The 18637-nt window shown below is 38.5% G+C and overlaps 1 protein-coding gene across 1 annotated transcript in view; it reads right to left on the reverse strand.

Annotated features, from left to right (window-relative positions):
• Window positions 1–13681, reverse strand: part of LOC133785314 (uncharacterized) — a 32910-nt gene extending 19229 nt beyond the window's left edge. Inside the window, exons 1-4 of the mRNA XM_062224562.1 lie at window positions 13483–13681; window positions 12808–13393; window positions 10824–12600; window positions 10670–10723 (exon numbers count right to left, since the gene is read on the reverse strand). Coding sequence (XP_062080546.1) covers window positions 10670–10723; window positions 10824–12600; window positions 12808–13393; window positions 13483–13681 — 2616 coding nt within the window. The remainder of the gene's footprint in view (window positions 1–10669; window positions 10724–10823; window positions 12601–12807; window positions 13394–13482) is intronic.
• Window positions 13682–18637: the final 4956 nt, after the last annotated feature.

Below are 18637 nucleotides of genomic sequence, written 5' to 3' on the forward strand. Positions count from 1 at the left end.
AGGACTGCTCCGACACGACCCGCTCGTCTTTCAGGGCGGTCTGGGAGGTCTGGACTTCGGCCTTCGCCACCTCAAGGTCTGCCCGCGATGCGGCCAGGGAGTTTTTAAGCTCTAGGTTCTCGGAGCGAAGCTTCTCTAGCTCGGATGCGGCCAGGGAGCGTTTAAGCTCTTGGTTCTCCGAGCGGACCTTCTCTAGCTCGGCTTTTGAGGCCGCCAAGGCGTCTCTCGCCTCCTGAGACTCCTGGAGGGCAGTCTGGCGATCTGCTTCCAAACCCTCGAGCTGGGCCTTGGTCCTAACGATGCCTCTATAGGCGGCAGCCATGCCCTGCAAGAAAAGAGTGATAAATTAGCAAGCTGGAAGGAGAAAAGCGGCGTGTGAGTGTCAAAGCCTTAGAAGAAGGGGGCACTTTACCGTTAAAGTCATGTCCATAGCGGACTCTATAACTCGGACCGGGCTCGTTGTTTCGATGGCCCGGAGCTCCTTCTCCCTGATATTGTAATAGTGGCTGACGGCGTAGCTGGCCGACTCGTACACCGTACCCCGGAATGCTTCGGGCATCTTCTCCAGAGCCCGGGGGTCGACCGGGATACGCACGTCCGGGGCTGCCGCGGCCAGATTCCCGACCTCTATTACCCCGTCCTGGGCGGCCAGTGGAGATCGTTGGGGTGGCGGATGCATGAGTCCTGTCCTGGCGACAGGGAGGTTCGCCCCCGCGACCTGGGATGACGGGTCTCTCCCCTTCTCCGTAGCTGGGGATTTGGTGGAGACCCCGGTCGAGCTCTTGGACTCGCGAAGCCTCTTTAACCTCGGCCCCGCTGGGGGATTCCCACCAAACACAACGCCCCGCAGACTATTCCCGAGCTGAGACATCTCTTCTGCCAAAGAGCAAAAAACACGGTTATCAGCAATCATACAGAAATAAAGGCAATAAGAAAGCAAATACTAAGGGAGCCCTACCCCCCGAGCTGGAAGAGCCTAGGACGATTATCTCACGAACTAGCGAAGGTTCTAGGTCCGGTTCTGAATCGGGGCTGGACTCTTCTACGTACTGCCTAATCCCCGGAGCGTAGACGCCCCTCTGGAGCGCAGGCCACGTGCGTAAATTGGTCCCGTACTCCTCAAAAATGGCCGACCTAAAGGCTAGGGTATTATCTACTACTACGGTACCCTTGGGCCGACTCTCTTGGTTGTCCAGCACGAGCTGGTCAACGCAGTGGAGCAGAAGCGTGTCCAGGTCCGGATTCCTTGGGTGACGATGGACGAGCTGCCTAGGGTTGAACCTAACCAGCCGGGGGTCTGCAGTGGCCCTATCTACGTTCTTAAATAAGTAAAAGTTACCTTGACCGGAAGGACCCGCGGCTGCTCCGGATTGGGCCCTCTCCTCGATCATCCCCTGGGCGACCTCCAAGCTCCACTTCCTGTTCCTCACCAGAGGAACTTCCTCACCTTCTTCCTCGCCTTCGTCATCTGCGACCTCCTCCGCGACGATCGGCCTGTTGTCGCGGGCTGGGGGAGGCCCCCGGGGCCTTTTCAAATTCAAAGTCTGATTTGGGAAAATCAGCTTGCAGAATACCATCGTCTCGTCCGTCACGAGCACGCGGTAGTCTTTCTCACTGGGAGGCAGGTTCGCCAGTGTGTCGTATTGACCCCCGAGGGTCACGGACTTTTCGGTCCTCGAGTAGATGGCTGCAAGGTTGGTTGAAATCAGAATTGGAATAAGGGACGAGCTAAAATAAGATAACCGTTAAAAGGCGAGCTAAATGGAGGATTACTTACGAGGGCGGTTGAAATAATGATGATCGCAGTTTCGGAACCCAGTAGACATAAAAAACTGGTCTTTGAAGTCGTTTGGATGGCTCGGCAACTCGATCACTGCTGCTGTGTTAGGGAAGCGGGTTAAGTAATAGAACCCGTCGCCTCGCCCCCGCTGGTCCGGGCTGGCTTTGAGGTAGAAGAAATACAAGATATCAGCAGGAGTGGGGACCTCCCACTCATGCTTTTGGAACAAATACCTCAGTCCCGCCAGCAGACGGTAGGAATTGGGGGGGAGCTGAAATGGGGCCAACCCCACGTAGTTCAGAAAATCAGCAAAATACTGATCCAGGGGGAGGAAGGCCCCTGCCTTGAAGTGTTCCCCGCTCCAGGCCGCGAAAGACTCGTCGAGCGGCGTGCAGCTCCTCTCCCCATCCGCAGCAGGTCGGGCGATCACGGAGGTCTTCCCCAGAGGAATGTTGTGGTTAAGGAAGATTTTGGTGATCTTTGCCTGGCTGGTTATCTTCGAGACGATTCTCTCCGCCTCGAAAAACGCGTCAGGAGCCACCTCGGCCTGCTTCTCCACCGCCGGTCCAAAGTGAGGAATTGGCGAGCTGGTCACCACCGCCTTTCCTTTATCCTTCTGGGAGGCCGAACTTCCCACATTCTTCTGTGGCAGATTTCTCTTTGGAGCCATCTGGTCGCCTATCGAACAAAAGAAAACACTTTAGAAAAGGCGACCCAAGCAGGAGAGTGAGGCAAGCATTAAGTACACGAGCTGGGGTAAGCCCAGCCCGTGGAGAGTGGTGCCACGCGTTCCAAGGAACACGCGCCTATGCCCTCAACAGATCCCAGATTACTCGGAATTCATGTGTCAGATGGCTCAGAGTAAGAAAATTTTTTTTTGCCTTGGGGGGAAAGTTTCAACAGGCAAGGCGTGGCAAAACCGCTTTTAAGGCGTATTCCCTAAGCTACCCGGTTTTTGCACCCAAAGTTCCTACGGATCCTACCAGAAATTGTTCCTAAGAAAGAATCATGGAACCCATGTTCTAAGGCGATGTCCCATGGCAAATGTGCCCTAATCAAAGAAGGGCCATCACCCTCCATATCCGCGCGACCCAGAAAACCTCTGCATGTGGCTACAGTAAATTTTTTTACCTAGGCTACAGTGGCATGCTTTCAAAAATAAATAGGGACAGAAGACTTACAGTATAGGGTTGGATGGTGAGCGAGGTTGCTGCGCGGGTAGGGGCTTCGTTGGCACAGTAGTCTCCAAGGCCTTGAAGGAACTCGCACGCTTAAGCTTCGTGAACGGAGAAGATGAGAGCAATGGAAATGAGGGTTTTGCTCTTCGGAAGGTCAGAGAGAAAAGAAGGAAATTTGAGAGGTTCTGAATGGTAAGGTGGTCCGTGCGTGGGATGACCACCCCCTTTTTATACAAGGGGGGATCACGTGTAAAAGGCTCCTGGGAGACCCTCCACTCGAAATGTGAAACGACGGCTGGACAGTAGGCTAGGCCATTTAATGCGGTTCTCGTAGAATGTACCGTCGCCACCCACGGCGTTCCACGTATCAGACGCATGCGAAAAGCATGGAATGCGAAGGGTTGTGGGAGAAGTCTAAAAGCTCCAACTGTGGTCTCCCATGTCTGACGTCATGGACCACGAGCAGGAGCTTGGGGGGCAGATGTACGCCCTGGATTTCCCACGGGCTGTTTAGCAGGACGATCCTCGGACTAAACATGATTTAGCCCGAGGCTCCCACAGGCCAGAGGCTTTATCTTCAGGACGGGCCCTTTCTAGCTCGAGGGGATGGAGTTTCCTGCTCATCATGCTGTTCCAGGAGCTGGGAACAACATCCGACGACCACTGAAGGATCAGCTCGGGTTATGGATTGCTCCGGTAGCGAGCTTCTCAGGAAGCTCTGACCCTATGGGAAGTCAACACGCAAGATAAACGTGCATAATCCTGCCATCACGTGTCCGATATCCCCCTGACTTCTCGGACACGCCGCAGGAACGTGCGTATTCAGACACCCACGGATGGGTTGGGCCGTGCGGCCCATTATCTCCTTCCATACTGACTAGACCACACTTGTGTGTCAGGTTTAGGAAGTAATCATGAATATCACAGACTTGATATGACAAATGGTAAGGTCACGGGATGACCTCCCTACCAATTTCCAGGTGCCTTCTCCTATAAATATGGAGACCCTGGGAATTGATAGGGGTGGGAAAAAATAGTCTTGTAAGAACTATATATTTTGTAAACCAATTACCCAGAAAAGATCAATAATATTGACTAGTGGAGTAGAAGGATTTTAACCTTCGAACCACTTAAAAAACGTGTTTAGGGTCACCTAGTTCTTCTCACAAAGATTTCATATCTGCGGCGGTTCTACTTTTAAGTACTAATCTCTTTCTCTTCTTCTCTTAATTACCTGTTGCCGAAGAACCGCGTGGAAGCACCTAGTGATTTTAGGGCCATTGGGTGCAAGTAGATCTACAAGCAGAAACGAGGTGTTGATGGAAAGATCGAAGCTTATAAAGCTCGATTAGTGGCAAAGGGTTATACCCAAGAGAAGGCGTGGACTATGATGAAACTTTTAGTCTGGTAGCCATGCTCAAGTCCATTCGCATCCTCCAATCCATAGTAGTGCTCTCTCGACTATGAGATCTGGAAAATGGACGTCAAGACAACTTTTCTTAACAGGAAGCTTGACGAAGTCATTTATATGGATCAAGCAGAAGGATTTAATGTAGCTGGACAAGAAGGAAACGTTTGCAAGTTGAATATGTCCATTTATGGACTTGCAAGCTTCTCGTTCCTAGAACCTTATGTTTGATGAGATAATCAAAACCTATGGCTTTGAACAAAATATTGACGAGCCTTGTGTTTATCAAGCAAGGGCAAATCAAATAGTGGTATTCCTGGTTCTTTATGTAGATGATATCTTACTCATTGGAAACAATGTTAAGAAATTATCATATGTGAAGTATTGGCTGAGCATTTAATTTCAGATGAAGGATTTGGGTGAAGCGAGTTTTGTTCTAGGTATCCAGATCATTAGGGATAGAGAGAACAAACTCTTAGCTCTATCTCAAGAAGCTTACATTGATAAAGTGCTTGAACGCTTCTCAATGTCAAATTCTAAGAAAGGACGTCTACCGTCCCACCATGGATTCATCTTTCAAAGAAGCAGTCTCCCCAGACTCCTTAAGAGGAAGATGCAATGAGAAAAGTTCCTTACGCATCTTCAATTATGATGTATGCTATGTTGTGTACTAGACCAGATATATGTGAGATAGAAAGGAAGTGTCACATAATTTTAGAATATGCGGCCAGGGGAGATGTGAAAGTTTTGAAGATTGCATCTGAAGACAATCTTGCGAATCCGTTTACAAAGACATTACCAAAAGCTACATTTGATAAGCATATCATGAAAATGAGATTAGTAGAATTAAGACATTAGTTTTAATTAGTGCAAGTGTGAGTTTGTTGGGGTTTTATACCCTAATTAAAACTCGATTTCTTTGTAATCTCATTTTATTACCAATAAAAGAATAGAAATCATTTTTGACTAGGTCAATCACTTTGCTCACATGTTTTATTTTTATTATTTTTTTAATATAAACTTCTATTAAATCCCGAGCATATAGCTAATCATATTTATAGTGATGTAATCACAATAGAATATAAATATGATTATATGTTAAAAAATAAGTTAGTCCTAAGATTAGTCAGTGCACAAGATTTACACTAACTTTCCAATCTACGATATGGTCTAATTACACATTGTAGTGTTATGTTCTTTCCAGAACAATAGCAAAGTAGATAAGATCAGATGTATTTGTTACATGGGACTGGACCGATATTGAGTTTAGATAGATAAGTAAATATACCGTTATTATCTACTGTAGTCATATCATAAGCTAACCATAGGTCAATTCAATCTCAATTATGAGTGGTTACTATTCTAATTGATTGCGTTATTCAAGTCCTTTGATTTGTTCGTTAACAATTTACCCTACGGACTAGCCTATATTTACATCTTGGGGACTTGGTAATATTATTAAGTGGGAGTGTTAATCATAGATATGAACATCCATAGCTTCTAGCAAGAAGTGAAATGATGATCACCTTATAGCTTGGTTCAACAAGTTAAATGATTGAGTACTCATTTCTGTGATTAAAGTTCATGGAAATATCATTTACAAGGAGCTTAGTGGTATTTAAGGATAAAATACAATGAGGGGTAAAACAGTAATTTGTACCCGACTCAGTTGTAGATCATCTATAGAGGGTTGAATGAAAAATTATAGTTGTAACAATAGATAACGTGTTTACTTTATGTGTAAACAATTCTGAGTTCAAGAGTGCAATTCCGAGTCTTTAGTTGAGTTACGAGAAATTAATAAGGTAGTGAAATTATTCGATAATAATTTTACTGTAACTTATTGGAGCTTGAATTCATGAGTCCATGTCCCCACAATTCCTTTGATTAAATCATCTAGATAGTCTTGATTAATTGATTTAACTATCAATTAGGATTGTCAAAAAAAATTTGTGCCAATTTTGAACAATTTTACTAAGATGTAGAATTTTAAGAAGAAAAGAGAAATTTGGGAAAATTTATAAATTATAACAAATTGGTGTCAAATTGATAAATAGTATTAAATCAAGGTTCAAATTATAATGAGTTAATTTGAATAAATGATTTAATTAATTAATTAATTCTTAAATATAATTTTAAATATATATTTATGTATATAAACTTGTAATAAAATATTTATAAAATTTCGTTAAACGAAATCAGTTTATATTTATTATATATTATATTTAATTAATTAATAATTATTTTGTTTCATTATATAATTATAGAAAATACTAATATTTGGATTTAAAGATTTTTATTCTTTGAATTTAAAAATAGAAAATCCCAATGTTTGGCAAAATATATAATATTCAGCCATATAGGGATTTTTAAGCTATTGTTTTAATTATTTAATTCAATTAAATTAACTCTAAAGTGTTCCTATAAATAGATACTTAAGTCTAGGATTTTGAAAATTTGAAAGTAGTGAAGTGAAAAAGCAAAAACTTAGACTCAAGAGACCTATTGTAGCCGCTCATATTCTCTCTTTTCTATAATTTTCCTGTCTTATGTGTTGAGAATGGCCTACTCTAGTCTAGGTGATCTAAAGTAATTGTGGAAGACAGTGTAGTTAAAAGATCCAGTTGACTCTCTTGTCATTATTCTTCGACAGAAATGAACAAGGGTTAGAGAGAGTGAAGGAAGGAGTCTCAATATCCGCTGTGTAAAAAGTAAGATTCTTAAACTTGGTTATTTGATTTACTTAATGAAATTCATTAGAAATATGTTTCTAGGTTGTTTTATATGTTAATTTTTTTAATATATGAAACATACATGAAAATATTTATGGTCCTGTAAAATGTATTCCCAATATTAACCTTCTCCCACTCGCTATTTTAGAATAAATGTGTTTATTAAACTAATCAATTAATTCTAAATTAATTACTAGTTTATTAATAACCCTATAAATGTAATTAATTACAAAAAACATAATTATAAAAGAGTTTCTTTCTACAATTAATGAGATCTAAATAATTATCCATTACATTCATCTAACTTTACTAAAACACTTTTCATATAAAGTTAGTTTTCTTAAAGGCCTATAATAAATATTGCATTTATTATTGTGTGATTTACCAAGTTTTAACTAATTTAAGACTTAACAGTTTATATGCAATTGATTTCACTAAAACAATTCATATAAACACTTAGGACAATCCTAGATCATCATGTTTCTAAAAGATGCATGATTAATCAAAAGTGTGTGAGGTTTCATGAATAACCTGTAATAGACTAATGTGATCATGTTGTCAATTAGGGGTGGCAATTTGGGTCACGACACGATGACACGACACGATTAAGGTAAACACGAACATGACACGTTTAATAATCACGTCATGTTCGTGTTTGAGTTTTTGACACGTTTAATAATCGTGTCGTGTTCATGTTTACCTTAATCGTGTCATGTCATAATCGCGTTGACCCATTTAATAATCGTGTTGTGTCATAATCGTGTCAGACACGATAACACGAATAATTTGTATAGGTTTTATGATTTTTTTCGCATAGTTATGATTAATCGTGTCATAATCGTGTTATCGTGTTCGTGTCGTGTTGACTCGTTTAATAATCGTGTCATGTTCGTATTTTTGACACGTTTAATAATCGTGTCGTGTTCGTGTTTACCTTAATCGTGTCGACACGAATCTGACACGTTTACACGAATTGCCGGCACTATTGTCAATCAAACATTAATTAACATATATTTAAATAAATAAAATAAATAAACAATAAATGATGGACCGAATACTATTGGGTATTTCTAAATTTACAACCCTTGGAAAAAATAGAAATATAAATTATAAAATGGGCTTCAGGTGTTTGCAAGACTCCAAACTGCTTTTCTTCTCTTATCCCATCTTCATAATTCTTAGGAATCCATTCAGCCCAAATAATTAATTGGAAACAAATTTTCAAATTAATTTATTTAATTTAAAATAATTTTTAATTAAATAGCAATTCTTGTCATCCTTTTAACTTGGTTAAATTTAAATAATTAAAAGAATAAAATTCAAATAATTATTTAAACTTAAGATAAAGTCTTAACCAACTAAAATATATTTTATTTTTCTAATCAAAATAAAATAAGATAATTCATTTTTCAAATTCAAGCAATTTAAAAAAATCAATTAAAGAAAATATAATCAACACAAAAATAGGGATTTTGTTGAGCACCATGAATGGTGCCCTAAGGATAAGGTCGATGACATGGAGGGTGAGCCACAAGGGGCTCGACATGGCACTTAGGCGTAGGGGGCACTGGGCTAGGCTGGCTTTGAGACGCACATGAATCAAGGGATCAAGCGCAAGGGGAGCGCACACATCAGGTGGCCAGGCGCATGGTGTGCACGCATCAGGTGGCCATGTGCAATGGGCGAACACATCAGGTGGGATAGGCCACTGGGTCGTGAAAATGGTGTTTGCATATGGCTCGGGCCATTTTCTCTTCTTGTGACCAAAATTTTTACATTCAAATTTTAAAAATAAAAATTACAAAAATTCCTATGCCCCATATGGCTTACACAAGATCTAAGAAAAAATAAAATGCGATTGCTAACCCAATAACACCATCTAATTAACGATCCATCATTTAACCATAAACTCAAAAAATATATCCATCCATTCAATATATATATATCAAACATAGATATGAAAAATGATCAAAACCCACACAACATTTAATATATATATATGTATAGACTACTCTAATAAAAATTGTCGATATTAAATTAGAAAAATATCAAAATATGCAGCAAAAAGTATAGGGAGGGGTTTTCAAAAAATCATTAATACTATCCAAGATCATACATATACATATATATATATATTAAATAACACATACAAGGAATAGTGATTACATCTTGTAGCCTATCAAGTATCCTTGAGATTTTTAGAAAAATCAACAATCTTCCTATCCTTATGAGAGCTCATAGCTTAGCATTCTAAGCCAATCCTCTAACATTAAAGGATGTGTGTGGGCACGTAGGATTCTCAAGTTGATTTTAGGCTCTTTAGATGTACTAAGCACATGAGATCTAGAGAGGATTGAGAATAGAGAGGCTATAGAAACTTCTATAATTTCAGGTTTAGAAAATTCTATCGTTTTTTTCTTTGAGAGAGTCAGATAACCTAGAAACAACTCACTGAGAAAATAATCGCTTCTTTTCAAGTTTATAAAGATAATTAACTACTTTAGTTAATCTTTATTGAAAAAATAAAACTGATTAGATACAACCTTTTTAATTATTTAATTTGAATTATATTTAAAAAATAATAATTAAATATAAAAAAATTAATTTGAAATTCAAAATTCAAATCTTAGGGATTGGAATATGTGTGTGTGGCCACTCACTGTCAAATACAGTGAGTGGCGTGTACACTATATATCTATCCTTGATTTTTTCATTTATTTGTTTGTTTAATTAATTTTATTACAAGATATTTATCTCAAAATAAATATTAGTTGATTCAAAATTAACTTTATCTTAAAAAATATCAGTTTTAAATAAATTATTTTATAATAAGATAATAATTAAGCTCTCCCAAATATTAATCCAAACATAATTAATATTTATTTTTATATGAAAATTTTCAAAATAAAACTATATAGTTAAATAATTATTTAATTCACAATTAATCAATTACCCATAATTATTTTCTTGCCCTGAAAAATTAATTCCTATGCAATTTAGCCATTCTCTCTATAAATTATTCTTGTGACATCATTATCCTTGACAGTGTAGGACAAATGCGACTTGGGGACCATGGACCTATAATATAAAATACCAATAGCCAAAATTATTAATTAAACTCATTAATATAATAATCTTATGGGTTTCTTAGCAAAATAGCATCTTTCTATAGTGCAATTTGTACTTTGGCCTAATTTAAATAGTTTTTAGCTAAATGACCTCTTTTATTAATGGAATTTTTTTTTTTTTTTTGATCAAGAAGAATAGAAAAGCTTCATTGAACAAATGAACCAACCAATTACAAACTAACTTCAGCTACAAAAACTGCAACAGACTATAACTGGCCGAACCAGTCATTAATTACAAAGAAGATTATGAATATACATTTGATCTTGGGCTGTATTAAATCTGTTAGACACTAAGTAAAGCCTATGTTTAGTAGTGAATTTAATATCCTGAACCAGATTCCAAACAGAGGAGGAGTATCCTTCAAAGTAATATCTTTTTCTGTTGGTCCATATGCTATAAATGGTTGGTGCAAACACCATGGTTACTATATTAGCCTTAGTACCTCTCTTATCTCTAGTAAGCCAAACCAGCCAGCCCTTAAAATCCAAAGGCCAAGCTGCAAAACCCAACCAGTTAAAAATTAGATGAACCAGCCGAGATGAAAGAAAACACTCAAAAAACAGGTGAGCATGATTCTCCTGGTAGCCATCACAGACCGGACACATCAGAGAGATCAAAGGGATATGCAGTCTGTTAAGGTTATCCCTTGTTAGTAACTGAGAATTAATCACTTGCCACAGCATAAACCTGTGTTTAGGAAGGATTAATCTGCTCCAAACAGTCCGAAAATACTCATCCTTTTGCTGAGTCAGGAGGCTATTATACAACTTCGAAGACAGGAACTTTCCCTTCATATCAGCAGCTGAAATGGCAGCATAACTGAAGTACTTTTTCAGATGACACAATTTCCGCCAATACCAGCTACAGTCCCCCTTTAAATCATAGTTCCAAAAGCTCTTATCTTTCAGATAAATGGAGTTAATCCATTTAACCCATAATAAGTTATGCTTGAAAGATAAGGCCCAAACATACTTAGCCAGCACAGACCGGTTCCACAAGGAACCATCTCTAAACCCCAAGCCACCATAAGCTTTTGGAAGGCAAACTTTTTGCCAAGAAGGGATATGCAATTTACTCCTCTGCCGAGAAAATCCCCAAAGGAACCCTCTACAAAGTCTTTCAACTTCCTTGACTACACTTTGGGGCAAAACAAAGATAGACATCCAATAGTTACGAAGCCCGAGAAGAACAGAGTTAATAAGTTGAATCTGGCCAGCAAAGGAGAGGTGTCTACTAGCCCAGTTCTGAATCTTCAATCTAAATTTCTGAATGAACACCTCACAGTCTGTATGTTTCCATTTAGAAGGCCTCATTGGAACCTCTAGATATCTTAGGGGAAATGAACCCACTGCAAGGTTAATATCTTGAGAAATTCTATTTCTATCCGCCATAGAGACTCCTCCGAAAAAAATATGAGATTTACCATAATTAATGATCAAACCAGAAGCAACGGAAAAATCATCAAGCACCCTCTTAACACTTCTAACAGCTGGGAGAGTTCCCTTGCAAAAAATTAGCAAGTCATCCGCAAAACACAAATTAATGAGCTTTAAACTCTTGCACATCAGATGAAAACGAAAAAGGGAATTAAGTGCTGCATATTGAAGACTTCTAGTCAAATACTCCATGATGAGAACAAATAAAAGAGGTGACATAGGATCACCTTGTCTCAGCCCCTTCCCCCCCTTAAACTTGCCTTGAACTCGACCATTCATCACTAGAAAATAGGTGGTATTCCTAACACAAGACATAACCCAGCCTATAAACTTCATGGGGAACTTTAAAGCTTTCAGCAAGCCTTCAAGAAACAGCCAGTCTATGGTATCGTAAGCTTTGCTCAAATCTATCTTAATAGCGCATCTCGAAGAAGTAGAAACTCTCCCATAATTTTTAATAAGATCTTGACAGATCATGATATTGTGAGCAATAGATCGACCTTGAATGAAAGCTCCTTGATTGGAATTAACAATAACGGGAATAACAGCAGCCAACCTTTTACAAATCAACTTAGCCATGCATTTATACAGTGTGGAACAGCAAGCTATTGGCCTATAGTCGACAGCCCAAGAAGGATTAGCAATCTTAGGAATCAAAGAAATGGTTGTTTCATGAAGCTTAGAAGGAAAATTGCCAGATTCAAAACAGTAAGAGATAGTCGAGCAAATCTCTTCTCCTATCTTACTCCAAACAGCTTTAAAGAAGCCGGAACCATACCCATCAGGACCTGAGGATTTAGTATTAGGAATACTAAATAAAGCCTCCCGAATTTCCTTCTTAGAGAAAGGTCTCAAAAGCGAAGCTTGCTGCTCAACTGAAAGCTTCGGACCTAAGTCAATATGCTGCAAATTAACCCTGCCTGAAGCTGAACTAGGACTGCCTAAACAAGCTTTAAAATGACCCAGAAAATGAGATACCACTTATGTATAGTTTTCAACTAACTGCCCTTCCTCTGTCATAAAAGAAACTATCCCATTTTCAGCCTTACGCTTCTTAAGAAACGCATGAAAAAAGGAAGTGTTCAGATCTCCTTGTCTTAACCAAGTTACCTTACTCCTTTGAATTAAAAAACTCTGATATAACCTCTCCTGAACAGAATACTCCCATGCGGCAGTCCTCTCAGCCTCTTGATAGTATGAATCAAGGGGGTGAGCTTGAGCTTGCAGCTGAGCATCTTGATAAGCATCCTTGGCCTTATGATAATTTTCTTGTAAATCTCCTATTCGGTCCATATTAAAACTTTTAAGACAGTGCTTAAGCCTCAGCAGCTTAAGAAAAATGGCATTCATACCATAAGCTGTAATTGGGCCTCTCCAGCTATTAACCACAAACTCATTGAAATCCTTGTGCTCTGCCCAGTAGTTATAATAGCGAAAAAGTTTGGATCCCAACTGCTCAGAATTTTGAAAACAAACCAGACAAGAACAGTGATCAGATATGCCTTCCCATCTATAAATTGCTGTAGATTTAGAGAACAAATCTAGCCATTTTTCATTGCTCAAAACATGGTCAATTTTTGAATATATCCTAGTGGCACCCTCTTGGTTATTAGACCACGTGTAATAGGAGCCAATACCCCGAAGAGGTTCAATCTGAGCACCTGCCAACCATTTTAAAGAGTCATGTAACTCTGAGTCTGAAACAGCCTTGCCTCCAACTCTGTCCTTGCCTGAAAGAGGGCATTAAAATCACCAAGATAGATCCAGGCTTTAGGCATATGATAAGGACTCTATAATCCTTCCCAAAGAAATCTGCTACCCTCAATCGAATTAAGACCATAAACAAATGTGACCCCAAATTCCTGCTGCAAACCCAACATCTTCACCTGACAATGAATTGCTTGAGAGGATTCCTCTAAAATAATGGTTTTAACAAACAATCTTCTCCACATTACGAAGATACGACCTTCAATGATGGAACTAGTATGATAGTCCCAGTTTGGAAAATGGTTCTCCATGAATTTACTAACACTGCAACCCTTCAGTTTAGTCTCCAAAAGACCACAAATTCCCACTTTGTATTTATTACATAAAGCACTAACTGGGCTCTGTTTATTTACTTTATTTAGCCCTCTAATATTCCAACTTAAGATGTTGTAGCTATCCATAGGAGGAGCTAGGATTCAAACTGCCTTCCTTGTTGGTCACCACTGTTTCTTGCAAAATTTCAAACTTGTTCAGAGCTTTAGCTTTACGACCTGCATTATGAGCATGAGTATCTAATCTCTGTCCCTCCTTAGCATGTGCAACAACTCTTTTTGGGGTTCTCCACGGATTAGTAACCGTACCTGTATCATTAGTGTCATCCTTAGTTTCCTCGTCTCAGAGAGAAGACCCCTCTGGTTCCACCTTCTCTTTGCTTTTTCCTGAATATGCCTGATCCCCATCTTCTTTCAGCTGTCCAACCTGCTGTACCCCAGGTCCCTGCTCCTCCTCCGTTTGGGCCTCTGTTACTTTCCTAACCCAATGAACTTTCTTCTCTTTCCTGCATTCTACTATTGAGTGCCCAAAGCCAGCACAGGTTTTACACTTTATCGGTTGCCATTCATACTCAACTCCCTGCTCCATGATCTGACCATGTTCGTTAATGAACTGAATGCTCTTCGGAGGATTATCCGTGATTTCCATCTTAACCAAAACTCGAGCAAATTGCACACGAGACCGTTCCCTAGTAAACTTGTCTACCATTATTGACCTACCTATGGTGCTAACTAAAGCACTGAGGAATTTGCTACCCCAATACTGAAGCCCTAAATCTTGAAGGCGAATCCAAAGGGGGACAGTGCGAACCAGACGAACTGCACTCAAATCCGTTGTCCATGGCCGAATTATGACCGGCTTCCTATCAAAATGGATAAGGCCATGTTCAAGGACATGATCTCTTGTAGCATCATCATTGAACTTTACCATTGTTAAACCCATCGTCATTCTAGCTATCTGAGCTATCCCTAGGTGACCCCAAACCCTCTTGATGAATCCTTCAAAGACAGCCATAGGTGGGTTGGCACCCAACACCATGCATATGACTGCCGAACTCCAATTTGCGGATTGCATTTTAACCTCCTCGGCATCGATTTGAGAAAACTTCCGTCCTTCTCTGAATAGAGGTTCAGTGAATTCAAGCTTCTGATCTGAAAAAGAGAGATTACCAGCTTGAAATTTCTGCCATTGCTTCTGAGCTGATGCCTGATAGTCATTCGCCTCCACCTTGTCTGCCCATGACATTCGTTTTGAGGTCGACACAGCCTGGTCTAATTCCTCGATCTGGACTTCTTGAGGCTCAAAATCGCCCAACCCTAAGTTCTCATCACAAGGACGAACCCCGAACTCTTCAGTTCCTACTTCATCTACTCCTGTTTCAGCAACTTCCTTGCACATCTCCACTCGAGTGTTGTCCAGGCCATCGATTACCAAATTCTCTTCCAGATTCAGCTGTTGCTCTTGGTCTCCTACGGGAGAAACTGGCCTCCGTAGTGGTTTCTTCTTCTTCGCCATGGGAGAGGGAAAAACCAGCACTCAACCCCTTCTGATTACAATTATGTTACTATTAATGGATTTTTTGTATTACCCATAAAATAAAATAATAATAAATTAAAACAAAAACCCTAAAAACTATCATCTTTTTCCTCTCACCCATCCACCCACACCCATCCACCCACACCCATCCACAACCACCCACTCTCATCCCACTGCCACCACCACCACCACCGCCGGCGACCACAACCCCTTGCCGCCGCCACCGCCGGCGAACACTGCTCATCAGCGGCTGCCACCGTCTCTCCACAAATTTTGCCACCACCTATTCAAAAATTTGTTTTGTACTTTTATGAAAAATGAGATTTTTGATATTTTTTTTGTATATTTAAAATGCAAAATGCTTGTTTTACTATATTGAAAGTATAAGTAAGGATTTATGTTTATTTCTGGAGTTTTATGGAGGTTAAAGCTTGAAAATCTAAAAAATTTAATAGTGGTTTTGGCCATTTTCGAGATATAGAAACCCAGAATTTTTTGACAGCTTGTCTAATTTTTCAACAATGAGTCTGATATTTTAGACCAGCTGTCTAAATTTCAAGCCAGTAGTTGTATTTTTTCGACCACCGGTCTAAATTTTAAACCAGCTGTCGAATTTAGACAAGTAGTCTAATTTTTAGATAGATCGTCGTGTATTTTCAACCACCTGTCGAATTTTTAGACGGGTTGTCGAATTATCAGACAAGTTGTCTTATTTTTAGACAGGTTGTCAAATTTCTAGATTTTCAACTTGGTTTTCATTTTTTTTATATAATTTTTCAATCAAAGTAATACCAATAATTTATATTTGTTTATTGTATTTTTTTTTTTTAGATTTCATTAAAAAATATTGTAATATTATGTGACAGATTGTGGAAAAAGAATGAAGACTCATGGAAATGGATTTCAAATGGCTCACGATCAAGATCAAGTTTGGTACAAACTAACCTAACTTATGAGGAGTTAGTTGAACACATTTATGAAGTTACAGAAATCGATCGCATCCTCTTCGATATAAAATTAACTTACAAGATAACGACAATGGTGGAGATTGAACCAATTGCAATAAAAAAAAGAGACATTGTTAGTTTATTTACATGGCAATCACAAGATAACGACAATGATTGCAACATTCTTGTACACGTCGAGAGTTTGCCATTGATAAGATTCCATGTGCTCATGGCGTCGCTGCGGCAATGTATGGTGGAGTAGATGTATATAGCTATGCTCAAAATAGACGACTGAATTTTGGAGGATGGCTTATGCAAAATCTATTTACCCTTTACCACATGAAATAGAACTACATCTTCCAAAAGAGATTAAGTCTCAAGTTGTTATCAAACCAGTGAAGTTAATTCCACCAGGGAGACCAAAGAATAAAAAAATTCCTTCGAGATGAGAGTTTCCAAAGGAGAAGAATAATTCTACACCTAAATTGTCATTAAAGAAAGTAAAGGGTATGCTTTATGATGTTGATGGGAAAAAAGCAACGGAAGTGTTCCAATTGTGGATGTTATGGACACAACAAAACTACATGCAAGAAATGATTATTTTTGGATTTATTTTGGACTTGGTTTGATATGTAATGTTTTGATAATATTGTGTGATTTCATATTTTGGACTTGGTTTGATATGTAATGTTTTAACTAGGTTTTTTGAATATTGAAACTGATTATTGATAGTTTTAGACTGCATATTGAAATTTTTAATTGGTGGTCAAAAATTTTAGACAGATTGTCGAAACATAACACAACCTGTCGAAATATACAAACAGGTTGTCAAAAATTTTAGATAGGTTGTTGAATTATAAGACAACATGTCGATATATATAAACAGGCGGTCGAAAATGTTTAGACAAGTTGTCAAAACTCACGACTAATTGTCAAAAATGTATAATTAAGATCCAATTCTACATGATAAAGTGTTGTTCTAATACTATGAAGATAATCATCATATCAGTACCTCAATATCATATCTACCACCCAATCCTTGATCATCATAGTAGTTTGATTGAAATATGTACCACTCAATCTGTAATCATCATAATCCCATAAAGATTAAGTTTTGTTTACCTTTATAAAATATTAATTAGGATATTATAATTAATATATATATATCGTTATATATCTATTGGAGCCGTTTTGTACATTTCAAACTTTTGGACAATCTGTGAAAATGTTTAGACATGCTGTCGAAATTTGAGACTACTTGTCGAAATGTTTAGACAAGTTTTCGAAACTCACGACTAATTGTCAAAAAGGTATAATTAAGATCCAATTCTACATGATAAAGTGTTGTTCTAATACTATAAAGATAATCATCATAGTAGTACCTCAATAGAATATCTACCATCCAATCCTTGATCATCATAGTAGTTTGATAAAGATTAGAATCCATTAGTTCCATTGATCATAATAGTTGATCATCATAGTAGTTTGAATGAAATATTTACCACTCATTAAGATTAAGTTTTGTTTAAGTTTAAAAAATGTTAATTAAGATATATGTTGTTTTATTGTGTTATTGGAGCCTTTTTTGACATTTCAAACATTTCAAACAACTTGTCGAAATTTCAGACAACCTGTCAAAAGTTTTAGATAGGTTGTCAAAATTTCAGACGAGGTGTCGAAAGTTTTAGACGGACTGTCAAAATTTCAGACGAGGTGTCAAAATTTTTAGACAGTTTGTTGATATTTGAGACTAGCTGTCGATATTTTAGATGAGTTTGGTTTTGGGATTGAGTTTTCTTAGGAGAAAAAAAGTCTTTTTGGATTTGGGACTAAGTCAAGATGGGGCTTTGGGCTAAACACTCTAGCAGATTCACGTTCATCCCCTCTCACTCTCACTTTTGGTCACTCTAAAGAACACACTTAAGGAAATTCTTGAAGGTCTTTTGAAGTTAGTGGAATTTCTTGAGAGAATGTGAGATTTGTTGATGTTAGGAGCTGCTCATGACACTCAATCATCTTATAGTTTGCCGAGTTATTATTAATTTTGAGAGGTTCTGTATCATTTTCGACATACAGTCTAAAATTTAGAATACTTGTATCAATATTTCATCATCATCATTATCATCTTCAACATCACCGTATTTGTCATCATCATCATCATCATCTTCTAAACCAACATCGTTATCATCGTTTAAACTAGCATCATCAAAATCATCATCATTAGAAAGGTCTGCAATAGAATCAACATTTGCATTAGAATCAATATTAGTAACAATTTTATCCTTAGTGAGTGCATTTTCCATCTTCTTTATCAAACCCACACATAATGGAATCAGATCATGCTCTTTCCATGTAAAGAAACTAACAACGTCTCTACTATTCTTTATTGCAATCAATTCAATTTCCACCATCGTCATTACCTTGTAAGTTAATTCTATATTGAAGAGGTTG

The sequence above is a fragment of the Humulus lupulus genome, chromosome 6 (genome assembly GCF_963169125.1).
Source record: "Humulus lupulus chromosome 6, drHumLupu1.1, whole genome shotgun sequence".
Classification (NCBI taxonomy): domain Eukaryota; kingdom Viridiplantae; phylum Streptophyta; class Magnoliopsida; order Rosales; family Cannabaceae; genus Humulus; species Humulus lupulus.